At 34.1% G+C, this 17193-nt stretch overlaps 1 protein-coding gene across 1 annotated transcript in view; it reads left to right on the top strand.

Moving 5' to 3' along the window:
- Positions 1 to 17193, top strand: part of PLPPR4 (phospholipid phosphatase related 4) — a 61173-nt gene that overhangs the window by 34455 nt on the left and 9525 nt on the right. The window contains exons 3-5 of the mRNA XM_051993274.1: positions 6531 to 6660; positions 11072 to 11267; positions 17026 to 17083. Coding sequence (XP_051849234.1) covers positions 6531 to 6660; positions 11072 to 11267; positions 17026 to 17083 — 384 coding nt within the window. The remainder of the gene's footprint in view (positions 1 to 6530; positions 6661 to 11071; positions 11268 to 17025; positions 17084 to 17193) is intronic.

Genomic DNA, 17193 nt, shown 5'->3' with positions numbered 1-17193 from the left:
AAAAAAAACTTAAAGAGGATATGATTTATTTATCCTCAAATATTTAAGGGAATTTCATGTAAAAAGTATTAAACTTATTTGAAGTAGCTCTAAAGAGTAAAGAGGTAAGCAGATGATTGATAGATTGATTGAATTAATATTAAATTCTTAGTATTTTCAGGTGCTGTGATAAACTCTGGGGACACACACAGCCAAACACACAGATAAGATAGTCTCTCCTGAAAGATTCACCTTATTTTATAAATGGGAGAAGGCAACACAAAAGAAAGGAAATAAAAGTGAGGGAATGGAAGGGAAGAAAATTCGATATATGTGGTACAGGTACCAGAATACAGTTCATCTCAAAAGAAAATCTTTCTAGTAATTAGGACAATCCAAAAATGGAATGGAATACTTTCTATTCCATTCCATTTAATTCAGTTTGACAGTGTCTTACATGGAAGGAGAAAGGCATTGTAGCAAACTGCATAGAGAGCCAGGTTTTCTTTAAGCCATAAAAACTTGGAATAAAGTTTAGCTAACAGCTTCTGACTGTGTGACTAAGGGAAAGTCACCTAATCTCTCAATGATCCAGAGCCCTCCCAAAGACGTTAGGCTGTTGAAAAATTGCTGATCTGCCTTGGAGGAAGGAATTTCCTCAAGTAAAACTATACATCTGGCATACTGGGCTAAATATTTGGAGTAAAAAGACAATAAGGGAAAAAGTGCCCTATGTTCAAGAAGCTTAATACTAATTTGTACTTAGAGTTTTCAAAATGATCTACTTATAATGTCATCAGATCATCACAACTATCTTTAGAATCTAATGAGTTGCTTGTTAATGAAAGTTTTTAAGCATATGGATTTGATGATCCCTTGTCAGTGACTTTGTGGAAGGGATTTTTTGTTTGGATAAGAAAGTTGGTTGGGCTAGGCAGTTTCTAAGATTCTTTCTAGCTCCAAGAGTCTAGGGGTTTTAGGAGTCTTCATTTTTAGAAACAAAGATTTCAGAATAGAATGTTTCTATAGCCAATATTTAGCATAGGCTTTTCTTCATAACTCTTTCCCTTAATGCTAAATAGATATAATACATTTTGAGTAATGAAAATACATTATACAGAGCCTTTTGGACTTTACTAATAGAATCAAGAGCTGAAATTGGAATTTAATTTTCCATTATACTTCTCATATTCAGAAGATCTCAAAAGGCTTCCCAAATTAATGTTACTCCCACTACAATGAGTGGAGGTGATTAGAACAATAACATTGTATTTGAAAGTAGTTCAGACTACATTCAAAAAAGTGCATTTATATGCATAGATACCACATGGGCTTGTATCTGTACACATATGCAAACATCCACTTTTAAAGAGATTACTGTGGCCCAGAATAATAAAATATTTTCTTGCCTCTTTTATTTTTCTGAAACTGGGTCTTCCAATCTCACCTTTGTTGGAAGCACAACCATTCACAAGTCAGTCCTACTAATGATCATCATAGAAGCTGAAAACTACTTCGTTTTTCTAATGTAGGTCAGTGTGTCTCTCCTTATGTGGTTCAGGTACTTCACTCTTATATGCCTTTCATAATTCCCCAATTTCTGGTGCCAGATTTGTGTTATATATCCAATCTGCCTTAACCCTGCTCCAATATGAATTCCTGATTTCCAGTAATTCACTTACCTCAGCCTTCCCAATAGCAGCAATTACAGGTATGTACTATTATGCACAGAATCCCGTGTCTCTTTTCTCAAACTCTCTAATAGACCTTTAACATTTGAGAGATAGAAAGTACTTTTAACATTTAACAAAATAAAAATCACCCCCCGAGGCTAAAGTGCCAATATTGCTTTTAATTTAAATAAGTAAAAAAAAAATGAGATTTTTTTTTAAATGAGCTTAACGTTGCTGTAATTACCATCTCACATTTTGAGAATTTAAAGATTTGGTTTTGTGAACATTCACAATTCTTCTTCTACCACAACTGCCATTGATGTAGCTGAGAGGGAGAACTTTCTCAGTACAGCTGATGTCATTGCTTCTTCTCTTAACTTTGCTTATATGCCTTAGTATTTTAATTAGGCTTGTAATTTCAACACCGAATTGTTGCCCTTGTGAATCACACTTCTTTGAATTAGCTTTAAATTGAAATTTGTGGGAAGAAGTAATTGAGGTATTCTAATCCTTGAGAGGGTTCTTAACCTTTTGAGGGTCATGAACCTCTTGGCAGTTTGGTTGTCTATAGACCCATTCTCAGAATGATTTTTTTTTGTTTTAAATAAATATCATTTAAATGAAGGTCTACCTTCAACCCTTTCCACCTCCATCTCCCAGTAGAGAAGACATTATTTAGAAATATGTAAAGTAAGACAAATACCTGCATTGTACATGACCAAAAACAACAAAAAAAGAAAAAGTATCAATCTGCACTCCAAGTTCATCACTCTCTGTCAGGTTTTGAGCTGCCTATTTCTGGAATCATAGTTTATTATCTGATTATCAGAGTTTCTAAGCCTATAGAAGGTGATTTTTTTCAATATTATTATTATTGCAGAAATTGTTCTTCTAGTTCTGCTCACTCTACTCCGCATCATTTCTTGCAAGTCTTCCTGGGTAGAAAGAAAATTAAACCTTTTCTAAAAATTAAACCTTTTTATTATTTATTATAGCTTAACAGTATTCCATTACTTTCATATATAGCATAGTTCATTCAACCATTTTTGCAAGAATGATGGTTTAAAATGTATAAAATAAGATAGATGAGGTTAGAGAAAAAATAAATTATATTGAAATAGTTATCAAAGTTTTTGTTTGTTTGTTTGTTTTTTGCTGAGGCAATTGGGGTTAAGTGATTTGCCCAGAGTCACACAGCTCGGAAGTCTAGTGTGTGAGGTCAAATTTGAACTCAGGTCCTCCTGACTTCACGGCTGTAACACCTAGCTGCCCCACCAAAGTATTTTTTTTTTAAAGTATGGTGCTCAGATTAAGAAATTGCTCTTGAGCCACTCAGAATCACAAAGTCACAATAAGATAATAATAACTAACAATAGCTAGTATTTTTATAGTACCTACTTTGTGTCAGCAACTGTGCTAAGTATTTAAAATATTATTTTATCCCCAAAACAATCCTGGGAATTAGAATGCTTGCCTGAGATAATTTGTTGCATAGGTCCTCTGCAATGACCCCCTTTTCTAAGCTACATACTTCTTAGCTCATTCCACATTAACTAAATCTACATAAAGAATTTACATAAAGGCTAACCAAAGTTACCAGCAATTGTAGTAACTACCTTACAAAATTGTTCTGAGAGTTTATTGACTTTCAGATGTATGCGAATTTTGCAATTTTTTAGGAAAGACTTGTGATTTAATTGGTTTAGGGAACTCCCAATGGGGCAATTCTCTCTACCACTGCATATTGGAAATAACTATGCAATTTATAGTTTTAAAGACCTGCCTGAATCCCTGAAACTTAAATGATTTTCTATATTCACAGAGCCATTGCCTAAGATAGAATACAACTTGTAGCCATATCTTTCTGATTTGGAGGCTTACTTCCAACTATGCTATTCTGCTTCATGTTGCAAAATTTAAAAGTGTTATATGAATATCAATTGCTATTATCATCACTATTATATAAATAAGTAAACTGAGGCTCAGAGAAGTTAAATAAAAAAATCAAAGTAGTAAAGAGAATAGAGAACTGTACCTAAAAGAAGACATGATTTCAAATCCTGTCTCGACATTTAATAACTATATAACCCTGGACAAAATATTTAACCTTTCTGTGACTCAATTTCCTATCTATAATTTAAGGGTTGCACTTATTGGTTCCTAAAATCCCTTTCAGCTCTAAATGCATGATTCTATAACTGACTAATAACATGCAATTCTTTAGTGACACACTAAATCAGATTCAGATCTTATAACTAGCATGTTTCCCTTTATTCTTTGTTACTCTCAACCATTAGATTTCTGCCCCCCCCCACCAAAGTATAATCTAAAGGGAGAAAAAAATAAGTTCAGAGTCAAGTATGGGGTGGAGAAGAAGGAGGAAGGGGAACAGATGTGTTTAGATCCAAAGAGGATAGCAATCTCAAAAAAAAAAAATCTTAGCAAGGTTGTGCTCACCATATAGGTTTTTTTTTCTCCCCTTGAATTCATATAGGAAAGAGAGATACATTCTTTAGCAAATCTTTATTTTTGCATGTCTCAGCATAATTAATCCCTTTGTTATTCAGAAAAAAAGCAAACCTTGTCTGGATTTGTCTATAGCTCCTGTGGTGATAATCTTAGCTTTAGAAGCTTATATAATCAGAACGCCGGACCATAAGTATGTTCAAGTTTGCTGAGACCTCATTGCAATTTGAAACCCAGGAGATATTATAATAATTGTTCACAAAGCATTTGGAAAGGGAAAGTTCTCCTTGCTGTGGCAGTAACAGAAGCCATATTCAAAAACTGCAACCCTGCTTTACAGAAGAAATTTAGCACAATAGCTCCCTTAAAGGTAGTCACTGTTTAATATCCCACCAAAACCAAGATATAGATATTTTCCATGACAGCAATTTTGCTCTGCTGCTCTCCTTATTGGAAATTAAATGCTTTTCACTTTCATATGGCAAGTGGCAATTAATCCCTTTTTTGTTATTAAATCATAATCCTGGAAACACACTACAGTCCTGCTGTTATCTCACTGAGGGGCCATTGCCATTTATCCTGATCTATATATTGCCACTGGACTCAGGTGGTTCTGGAGGAGATATTAAAGTTGGTGACCTCTGCAGAGCTGTCCCTCACTTAAAACCAAATTACTTGCAAGTCATAATAACACCTTCCTGGTGTCATGGTCCACTTTGAGAATGAAAGATAAACAACAACAACAATTTTACTAAGGGGGACATATCAGTAGCATTAGAAAATAAACTGGCAAGCACTGCTCATCCCCAAAGAGGGGTTTATACTAAAGCAACTGAAATAATTTGCAAAGTTTATGCCATGGCTTCTAGATCAAGATCAAGTGAAGAAGAAAGTCAAGTAAATATTAACCATATCATTCTCCTCCTAAAAAACAGGACAAGGAAGTACTCAATTTGTTTTAGAATGAAGCAAAATATAAAACTTGGGTCCTTATATAGATAATATAAGATAATATAATAAAACAAGATAATATAGATAATATACCTATACCTATACTAGTTTTTAGCATGCTGTGTTGAAATATACTGAGAAGTTAAAAGGCCTTATGCATGGTCACAGACCTATAGTGTGTCTGAGGTAGGACTTGAACCCAAGTATTTCTAACTCCAAGCTTCCAATCCATCATTATAACTATGATGTTCTCTAAGAATTTATGAACTCATTGCTGACTTAAATCAGTGGAGGTGATTTCTGCAACAGCTGTGCCCCATACTGATGAAATGAAAGGTCCAGATAATATTTGGTAAAAGGGAAGTAACACTGATAAACTAGAATAATGCTACAAATCTAGCAAGCAAATATGTCATCATATCCTTTTTTTTCTTCATTCCTATACACACTGATATTTATATCACTTTCAAGTAATGTATTATGCTAATATTATGCCTATAATTACTATAAGAGAATCAAAGAAGTAAGAGAACTGACTTTAAAGATATTATCTATACTTTTACCTTATCTCTACAAATTACATGTGGGTTCCATTATCTTGGTAACCCTCAAATGGGATGCTTTTCCTCTAACCTTTCATGGTAAAGGACATATTATCTGGATTACAAGCTACACCTTCTGACTATGGTCAGACTGTCTCTCTGACATCACCACATACCTTCTTCCTCAATAAGGTAAAAAATTCCATATTACAGCTCTATAGGAAAAAAAATCCTCAAATATAACTCAGTTCCAAATATTGTCCTACTTCTTCTACATCTGTGTCACGATTAGATTACCTAGTTAGGAAGCAAGCATTGCTGGACTGGAAATTTCTCTCCCATAATTGTAATAAAAGAGAAGGCAAAACAAAAATTAAAAGACAAGACAAAGATTTGAAGTGGCACCAGGAGTTAGAATGACCATCTGGTTCATTGCATTAACCAGTTTGTAAAATGTTGCCAATCTAACTAATAGAGAACTTGCATCATCTAGCTCTCACTCATCTTTTTTTTTCATAGTAATAGTGATAAAATGCCAAGACTCTAACAGTTGTAGGGCAGCCTACATCATGCTGCAATTTATCAATTAGACACCACAGGGTGTTGCTGGGCAAGAGGCCAAAGGCTGAGTGTTTCCACCTCTGGCAAATGCCAAGATGTACCTTAAACTCTTGACCATTAAGTAGGAATCCAAAATCTCCTAATGCTATTTGTGATGACCCCATTCACCCTCTTCTTTCTCCCTGGGTTCAGGTACTCAGGGAAAATTGCTTACCAATTGAAAGCTTTTAAATGCAAGTACATTTTAGCCAGCAACATTTTACATTTTACCCTGTTAAATTATATCTACTCTCTTCATGCCCTATTGAATTCATTTGTAATTGTTAAATTCACTATGAACGCCCTTTTGTCATTGCAGATAATGGTAGGAGAAGGAATTCTCTACTGTTGCCTTTCCAAAAGGAGAAATGGGATTGGAATGGAGCCCAATATAAATGCAGGAGGCTGCAACTTCAACTCTTTCCTTAGAAGAGCCGTCAGATTTGTTGGTAGGTTAGAGAACTAACTGTAAAAAAAAAAAAGGAATGCTTTTTCAAAGAGAAATGTTTTATTTAATTACAGATTCTAAGTTTTTGAAGCTATAATTAAGTTGTATAATTTCAAGTCTAAGATAGTTCTTGAGCAAGAAGCCATTAGTTAACTCAAAATCCTAGAGCTAGCACTTAAAATGTAATATTTACAGTTTCCATTTTCCCTATTAGCAAGATTCACAGGTAATAACTTTCGAGTACTTTTTGCCTTAACATTATTTGGTAGTTGCCGCTCATTGGAGGAAAGGATTGTTCCTTTCCAAAGAATTAGCCTTTATCATCTGGATTTGCTACTGATTGGATAAACCTTAGCCAATTTGACTAAAATACTTAGTCTAAGTCTAAGTAAGCAATGACCTAAGAAGCAATGAAATTAGAACCTTTAGGCAGTTAGATTGGTTTAAGAAGCCCCTAATACTGTGTGAACAATGCTGCTGGCATTTCTGTGTAGCAAGGCTGTGAATATAAAAGATAGTATAACATGATGGGATTATATGATTTACTTTGGTCAATAAAAACTTAATAAAATTGAATAATATATGCAAAGCATTTTGCAAACCTTAAGCACTATGTAAATGTAAGATAATAATAGTAATAATAAATAACTACCAAGTTACCTATTTTATCTCTAAAATAGTCAGGAAAAAGTTCCTTTTCTATGAAATACCAAATTAAATGCGTCACTTTTACACTACCAAGGCATTCTTCTTAATACATTATTTATTCAACATGACTCACTTCCACCCTCTTCCACCTCCCAAACAAAAAAAAAAGAAAAAAAAAATTCAGTTATACATTGTATTAGGAGATTTGCAATCCTGAGGAAGGCACTTAAGCTAGTAGAAAGAGAACAGAAAAATATTTCAAAAGGTCAGAAACTAGGAAGAGCAGATATGATACCTAGAATTGAATTGTTTTTTTCTAAAAGAAAAAATATCTCTTAATGTCAGTGCTTAACACAGTACCACTATACATAGTAAGCATTAGTAGAGATTTGTAAATTTGACTTTTCATAAGTTTAAAATGCAGTAGAGAAGTGGGCAGATAACCTGGGAAAAACCCAAAGATGAGGTGAGTAACTCAGTAATTCTTCTTGCTCTAGGGAGAATCTTCCTAGAATACCCAATTTTTAGCATTCCTGGAGCTTCTCCATTTCATATTCCATCAGTACTCAGATATGGGAGACCACAGGGCAAGGACTTTACAGAAGGGGATCCAATCCAGAGCTAGGCTAGTCAAATGGAATGAGACTTAAAAGTCATGACCTGTTCTCATAGAAAGGAATCATGCAGCAGTATAAATCCTAAAGACGAAGAAATCAGAATCAGAAATGTTTGAGTAAAACTGGAAATTATGATCAAATTTCGGAGTCAAAGGATCTTAAGATTCTAGCTTAAAAAGAAATATTAAAGGTTATCTAGTCCAATTATCTTATTTTATAGATTATTGACTTAATTTGACATAGCTTTAAATGCAATAGAAAAGTGGGCAGATATATGGGAATGACCTAGATATAGGGTGAATAACTCAGGAACTCCTCTTGCTCTAGGGAGACTCTTCCTAGAGAGTACAATGAGAGAGACTTGAGGCAGGAAGCTAACAAGAAGGCCATTACAATCTTCCAGGGATGAAGTGATGAAGGTCTGCACTAGGACAGTGGCAGTGTCAGAGCAGAGAAGGCAACATATATGAAAGATGTTGTAAAGGCAAAATTGAAAGGATTTTGGAACTGATTGATCATAAGAGGTAAGAGAAGATAACAGTCAAAGAACATGCCTAGATTGAGAATTTGAATGACTGGAAATCGGTGGTGTCCTAAACAGTGATCAGGAGTTTAGGAAGAGGGAGGGCAGAGATAACAGATTCAGTTTTAGACATATTTAGTTCAAGATGTCTACAGGATATCTAGTTTGAGATGTCCAATAGGTAGTTTGAGATGCAGGACTAAAAGTCAAGAATGAAGTTAAGATTAGCTAAGTAGATACAACATAATCACCAATATAACAGGAAAGTTGAATCTGTGGGAGCTGGTGAGATCAAGGAAAAGCATATAAAATTAGAAAAAAGGATGGATCAATACAGAACCCAGGATAAAGATCCAGTAAAGGAAAATGTTATGGGCCAGAACTTGAAACAAGGTACTAAGTCACTGGAATTGACAGAGACAATGCTTATGTACTTAGTTCATACCTTTAGAGTTCATACCTTTAAGAGAGTTCACACATAAGAGTTCACACATTAGTTTACACATTAGAATTCACACCTTTAGAGAGCATATATAAGGAGGAGCTCCCACAAGCCCAAGAGAGACTTCGGGAGATTCACAAGTTAGAAGCCCACAAGCCCACTCTCAGAGGAGGAATCAAGATTCTTTCCAACTTCTACCTTTGTGCTGCCTGGAGGCTTTGGATTTGAAGGAATTAGAGGCTGAAGCTGGAAGAGACAAAGGACTAGCAGCAAGAGCTCTCAGAACCAAGAAGAGAGATAGGCTTCTAAGAAAGCTAACTGGGCCCAAGGAAGGACACAAGACTTGGAAAGGAAACAATAAAGGTTTGGACTTTAACTTCTGGCTGCATTTGAGGTGATTATTACTCTGAACTGAAACAAAGGCTGCCTCCAGAAGCCCCCTAAGATATCTGCTCCCAGAGAATAATTGTATTTTAGAGAAGAAAACACTACAGGAAAATGAGAAGAAGCAGTCAGATAGGCTACAGAAGTACCACAAAATCCTAGAGAAAAGATTATGAAGGAGAAAAAGGTGATTCAAAATGCCAAAATTCTAAAAAGAAATCAAAAAGGATGAAGGTAAAGGTCATGAAATCTGGCAATTGAGAGATCAATGGCAGCTTTAGAGAGACTAGTTGTATTAAATGAAGAGGTTGGAAGCTAGATTTCTGAGAGTTAAAAAAAAGTGTATGAAAAAAGGAAATGGGGGTATCTATTATGGTTCTCAAGAAGTTTAGCTGTGAAAGAGAGGAGAGATATAGAATAATAGTTCATGAATAACATAAAGGTCTGAAGTTTTTTGAGAATGTAAGAGGGTGCTTAATAAGCAGAAAAGAAATAGCCAGTAGACAGGAAGAGATTGAAGATCAATGAGAGTAAGGATGATAGAGAAATTCAATCTGTTAAGAAAACAGGATTAGAATGAGATCATTTTTGCATCTAGAAGCATTTATCTTGAGATGGACTACCTCTTCATGTGAGATGGAGTGAAAAAGGAGATGATAAAAGAAAGAAAGCATCTTATTGAAGTAAAATGAGTAGGAAAAGGAGGGAGAGACCTAACAGACCTAAGAAAAAAGAAAAAAAAAGAGGGAGTTCTTGATAGATGGCCTCAATTTTTTTCAATGAAATATAACCAAGATTCTCAGTTGATATGGTGGATGGAATAAGGGAGGGGAAGCTGTGAGAAGGTTGGGTAGAAATGAAAAGACACTGTGATAATTAGAATAGTGAATTGATTAGTGACATGTAAAATAAATGCCTTGTTATATAGTAAGGATCCAGTTAAGATTATATAACATAAATTTGTAGTAGACTCAGTCCAGCACAACTTCATGATTTTCTCCAGCTTGATTCAATAGTAAATGAGTAAAATGAGTAGCAATGAATGAGTAGTAGATGTTTGGCATTATTTAAGACTGAAGCCAGACAAGGAAAGATTGGTGATGAGAAAAGGGCACAAGGGACATGACCAGAACACAGTTGAACTGGTTCATCAATAAATCCTGGTGGGGAAGGGAGGAGAAAATAGTCAGTGCAGGGATGATCATGGCCTAAAAAGAAATTGTGAGATAAAGTAATTAGAGATCACAGTGAGGACAAAGAACAAAGTTGACTATCAAGGCAGAGGAAAGATTAGAATGACCAAAAATTATGGTCAGATAAAGTTATTTCACAATTCATGAATATAGAAAAGGAACAATTGCAAGTATTGACAAGATTGAAGGCATAACCCAAACAACCATCTGTTATTTGTTGTTTGTATTGCATTATCTGATCATCTTCTTTTCTGGCTATGAACATTCTTGAGAACATCTTTTTATGTCATTGGTAATATCCTGGAACCTGCACAAACCCCTTGATATTATAGCAAAATCACTAATATTGATAGACTTCAAGAGGATTAATTGAGCTTCTATACTTTTAATTAGCTGCACTGCAAAATTAAGAATTTTCTAAAGAGGATAGTTACTGAAATAAATAATCCCAAGATAAATGACTACCTTAGAGTAAATATTTATATTATGTATTACAAGCAATTTGGGGATCATTTTTAAATATTATTAAACATGATAAATAATAAAGGAGCAAGATAAGCACTGAGCAGCTAAGTCTTTATTTTGTGTTTTCTTTTTCTTTACAGGGGTTCATGTATTTGGACTTTGTTCTACCGCTCTTATCACTGATATCATACAACTATCAACAGGATACCAAGCACCATATTTTCTGACTGTATGCAAGCCAAATTACACATCTCTGAATGTATCTTGCAAAGAAAATTCCTACATTGTAGAAGACATCTGCTCAGGATCTGACCTCACAGTCATTAACAGTGGAAGGTTAGAAACGTTGAGATCTAAAGAAGAGCGCTTGCGCTCTCTCTCTTTCTCTCTCTCTCTCTCTCTCTGTATATATATATATATATATGTGTGTGTATATGTATATATATATATATGTATATATATATAGCTATATAATATATATTAGTGTGTTTAAAATAAAATATTAAACATATACATATGTTTAATATTTTATTTTAAACACACTAATTTATATTATTTAGTGTGATGCTTTGCATTTCTTTTACTCAGAGATTCCAATAGTCATTGAATTACAAGAACAGAATCCAACAATCAAAGATCACAATCCTTACAGTTTTTGTTGGCTCATTCCCAGTCTTTGGAAATCATTCAGTGAGTCACATCATCCTATTCCATGGTTTGATTTGGCTGATATAATTTGCCTAATGAGATAGTTTAAAATCAATGGTAGCTCATACTTAAAGGTCTATGACCCTCCATGATAGCAGTTTGTCTTAAATAAGGTGACCCATTCTACTTTAGAAGGAGAATGAATCTATGGAGCTCTGTAAGTTACACAACTTTGATATTTCACAAATTGTGTCCTACATTATCAATATATAAAGTCAGGAGAAAAACATCTCCATGGGATGGTTAGTATTTTATGGTCCCACTAGAGCATATCTAGCTAGTAAAACTTAATCATGCTCATTCTTTGATATTATGTGACATAAATAGTTATTTGCCCTTGGTGACTATTTCACAGAATTGTAGAATTTTTGAGCTAGAAGAATCCTCAGTAAACACCTAATTCAAGCCATACTTACAAATCAGCTTTGACTGAAGACATCCAGTTATAGAGAAATCTAATATCTGCCCTCATGGCCCATTCCACTTGGGAATTCCTCTAGTTATTTGCAAGGCTCTTTTTGTTTTTAACTTTTTAAAAATTAATTCCATGCAGGGTTCTCTTGCTGATACCACCGAAGACTATTCTATTATTTTCTTCTATTTAATTTATAATGTGTTTGTGTTTATGAAATTCTATTGGTTAAAGACTCATTTTCAAAATCTGAACAGTCCATGTCTCCTATTTTATTCTTTCCCAATTTTTAAGTTATCTTCTCTAAATACTCTAAATATATTTTAGGAGCATATATCTTTTTTATTGAACCATGGTCTCATAAAATTTTATTTGCTGCTATTTCTTGAGACTTTTATGATGTTTTTCCCCCTGGGGCAGGCTAGTAGACGACATGGTCAAGTTTGACAATCCATCTCTTCTCTTTTAAAACTTAAGAATGTGTTTGTGTTTTTTTTTTTATATTCATTGTTTTTATAGTCTATCAGAAATCTCTTGCTATCTAATAACTTCTGGAGTTATAGTCAGAATTCTTAGGTAGGAACTCTGGAACTTAAATGATGGTTTTTTTTTCTAGAGGTATTCTGATGAAATTATGAATGACTTTTATTTTACATTCATCATGTCCCAGAAGTTGTTTTGATATTTCTGGCATCACATTCATAAATTTCTCCTAAAGCAATAAACAGCTTACTGAGTTTACTAGTTCCTCCATTGATAACTTAGTAACTTTCTTTTATCAAGCATTTTGTTCAAAGATGATTCATTATTTATGTTAAAGTTCTCAATGTCTCTCTCCTTGACTAGTTAATCATTTTTCTGCCATTTCCCTCTGACCATATTTATTTTTCATACTTTCTCTGTTCTTATAAAAATCAAGAGCATAATTACTGTCTTCAGAAAATTTGTTTCAAATAACTTTTTTTTTTAGTGATTCACATATTTCTACTCAGCAAATCATTCTGAGTAAATTTATTTCCAAAGAATGTATGTATTTGCTGTTAAAGTCCTTCATCCCCTTCCCTCTTCATTTTACTATCCTCTTATATTGAAAATGCCATTGGGAAGAATCTTTATCTTTGTGTATCTATTTCTATTGCTAATCAAAAACATTCCTCATCTTTCTCCATGTGAGCCTTGTAAGTGAACCCATGTAGCAGTGGGATTACTTGTGGAGATTCCCTTTTTTAAAAAACATCTTTGAAAATAAGTCTTAGTATCTTTGGTCAATTTAGTTAACTATGAATGTCTATACTAAAAACAAAATCCTCAAATTAGTCATGGTATCATTTTAGATAGCTTCTCTAAAATCCCTTCCATGGGAATATGAGAGGAAAGTGTTTTTTCATGCCATTAAACTGAATTTGCCCCTTTTGATACTTTTTTTCATTGTTTCTGATGCTGCTCCTTGGAGCTAAATAGAGCTTCCATGACTTCTCCATGAATAAATCTTCAAATACTTAAATAAAAAACAAACAAACAAACAAAAAAAAACAAGTGGGAAATTGAGTGCCAAGGACCAGTTTTCATTTTCTCATCTAGCATTTTGAACATACCATCAGAATGATGGGTAAAGTCTATTATAACAGGATTAGGTACCAGGAGCAGAGGAACCTTGGAAAACACAGCATAGACCTCTCTCTCTCTCTCTCTCTCTCTCTCTCTCTCTCTTCTCATCACTCCTCTCCAATTTCCCCTTATGCAAGTATGTACAAACACACACATTCACACACATATGTAGTTATATGTCTATACATAGATGTATATATTACTACATATAGACCATTAATACCAACTCCATATGTATACACTATAGATATGGACTACCCATATAGTAAGGTGTATGGAGCATTCAGGGAGGACTAACAATTTTGTTATGAAGACTTGCTGAGCCTTTTTCAGGGCTACTCATATACCTTTGTTGTCCACTTGACACCTAAATTTCATCTGTGACTCCAAGAAGGTGCAACATGCACAGCAGCCACAACCCAGTAAAACCATTTCAGTGTACAGAACAGACCAGATTGAGAGTAACTGATAGGCTTCAAATCCATTAGTGAGTTAGGGGGGTGTCTACTCCCTACATGGGAAGACTATCCCCAACAGAATGAGCGGATGAGAACAATTTTTCCAATATCCATGAAGGCAGCTGAAGCAGGTGTTATGGAGCTCTTGGAGATTAATTGTCCATCAAAGATGCTAAGGTCATCTATATCCCCGACCAGTATCAGTTATCTCAACTTTTTTCTTGCCACTGAACTTCTGTGATCGGAAGAGAGCAAGGCTGGTGACTTTGTGCAACTCTGCCTCACTTAAATCTAATTCACATGCAAAGTCAAGACATCACCCATAATATACCTGATTCCCTTTGAAAACAAAAGATATATAGGTTTTATTTATATCTATAACTATACATGTATAGTTTAGGAAAATAAAGGTTTAAGTCATGGATCTTGCCCTTTCTCTGCTTTTCATTTATTTGTTTTTCCCAGTTTTTCACTTTATCCTGGCTTAAGAAGCAGTCCCAGCTAGCTTCACAAAGTTTATGTTTTCTGGGAGAACCAATTATTCAGATATTGCAATCAAGATTCCTCCTGGGGTAGGAGAAAAAGATGAGGATGAGTGGCCTAAACATTCCTCTTGCTCTGGTTCCAGACTTTTTCTTCCAATTTTCTTTGCCTAGATGAGATCTCAAAGACAAACAATCCAACAATAAAGAAAGAATAGCCAGAAAGAAAGAAGAGTGGGAAATACTGGCCCATTTAATAAGAGCTTGATGACTAAATTACTGCTGGCTAGACTAGTCCATTGGATATATCACAGTCAATGCTAAGATGGCAAAGGCAGGCACAGTTTTCTTGAATAAAGCCTTGAAAAGGGGCATCTAGCCAAATGATTTCCTCCCTAAGAAGAGTTATAGGAAAGTAGGAGATGGAGGGTGAAGCTAGTAATGTCTCTGAAGGGGCAATCTCCCCGAAGTAAGTCCTTTTAAAACTACGGTATTTGTTCTTGGAACCAGTTATAACATGTATTCATCAAATTATCTCTGAACCAAAAATTTGGGGGGGAGAAATCCTGAGCCCTAGCACTTCCCCATATATTCCTAAGATGGGAAAAAAGCCATGGTTTTGAACTCATTTCTTTTTATTCTCCCTCCCCCTCCCACCCAGTGCCTGTGAACAATTCCAGAATTCATCACATATGTTCATAATCCCAGCAACCAATAGGATTCTTGAGAAATATTTTGTATCTACATGACTGGGATTGGGAAAGGGAGAAGGCAGCAGGGTTGCAGATTTCAATGGAGGATTACAATTGAAAAAAAGTTATCATGCTTCTTTTGTTCCTTGGTTCTCTTTGTCACTCCACTGATTCTCCAGTCTGATTTTCCTCCTCTAGGCCTTGTCCATCTTATCAATGTCTTTCTTAAATGGTAACACTCAGGACTGAATTCTGTAAATCTAAATAAATATGTTCTGAACAGAAAAGAATACAGAGACGTCATCTCCACATGTCTGGAAACTCTACCTACCTCTCAATGGTGAATCCCATTGACTTTTTCTAGCTGTCACATCGCATTAAGAAATCACTTTGAGAGGGTTATCTAACAAGGACCTCAGATCTCTTGAGATAAAGTACAGAAGAAGAGAGATCAGTAGTCTGAAAATTAATAGGCCACATTTGAATAAATCCAGGGGACCTTTAAGATCTTCTCTTGGGAAACTGCACCAAAAATCTTTGATGATACCAAATAAATACTATTGCCAGGCAAATCAAGATTTGTTTTTTTTTTTAATAAAATCAAATAAAATTTCAAAAACAAGGTTAAAATGAAAGAAAAGGATCAGAGGATAGCAATAGCAATAACAATTCTTGGATAGTTCTTTTTTTATCCAGCAAATTTAAATCATAAATTTAAGAATAAAATTTATGCTGAAGGTTATACAAATATCAAGACATTGATAGTATAAATACTATATGTGTGTGTGTGTATATATATATATATACTTTGTGTAAGCTCACTAAAACCTTTTCAGAAGGGATTAGATTGCCTAGTTTCCATCATGATGCATATATTTGCTTTTAAGATGTGCCCATTTCACAGATCTTTGTTCTTTTCTTTATCAAAATTTAAGGCCAGACTTTCCCCAATACTCTTAAAGTCTTATTCCTATTACATGAGAATTTCTTTTATCATTCTAGGGAGTTAGGATGGTGGTTTTGTAATTTCATGATCCACCTAATCTATGTTTTTAAAAATCAATTTTTTGAATCTTTTTTCCTCTAGCTATCCCTTATCATTTCAAGGTTTTGTTTTGTTTTTTTTTTCCTCATGTTAGAATGTTCCAAAATTCCTGTTATGGCAAGTATTGACAAACAGGATAATAACATTCAGCTTTACTCTGATGTAAATTGGGGGATATCTGAGAAATAAAATACTAGCGTTTAGATCTTTAATTATAAGGAGAGAAAATTATTTTATTATTTCATAGAAAATTATAATTTTGGATGTATTATAGGATGTTTTATAAAACTCAATTTTTAGAAACATTTATCTAAAATGAAAATAATTTCAATATATTCTCAATGATACAATGTCACAAGTTTCAGCTTTCTAATTATTAACTAATAGCATGTAAATATATATTACATACATTTCTTGATCAATCATATTAATTACTTTACTGGCACTTCCAAACTTTATGTAACAAGAAAAAATTTTATCTTTCAAATCAAAGATGATTATCAGCATTTATTTTTATCAACACAATTTTATTTTATTTTCTCATCAGAAAACATAATTGAAATTAAAGTTATTGATTATTAGTTTATGGCTTTTAAGACTGACTTTCACCACCCTGTGTCTTTTAAGATGAAAAATAACTGTATATTTGAATTAAAGGGTATCATAATTTAACTGTCTTTCTTTGGCAGAAAGTCATTCCCTTCTCAACATGCCACCCTAGCAGCCTTTGCAGCTGTGTACATTTCAGTAAGTAATTATGTCATTTCTTTACTATGTGTATTAAGAAAAGTGAGAGAAAAGTTCACTATCTACAAGGGATTGTCTTCATCTATAGCCATGAAATAAAATCACAGGGA

This window comes from Antechinus flavipes, chromosome 4 (assembly GCF_016432865.1).
Source record: "Antechinus flavipes isolate AdamAnt ecotype Samford, QLD, Australia chromosome 4, AdamAnt_v2, whole genome shotgun sequence".
NCBI lineage: Eukaryota > Metazoa > Chordata > Mammalia > Dasyuromorphia > Dasyuridae > Antechinus > Antechinus flavipes.
Note: the sequence above shows the minus strand (reverse complement) of the source record. Positions and strands in the feature narration are given on the sequence as shown.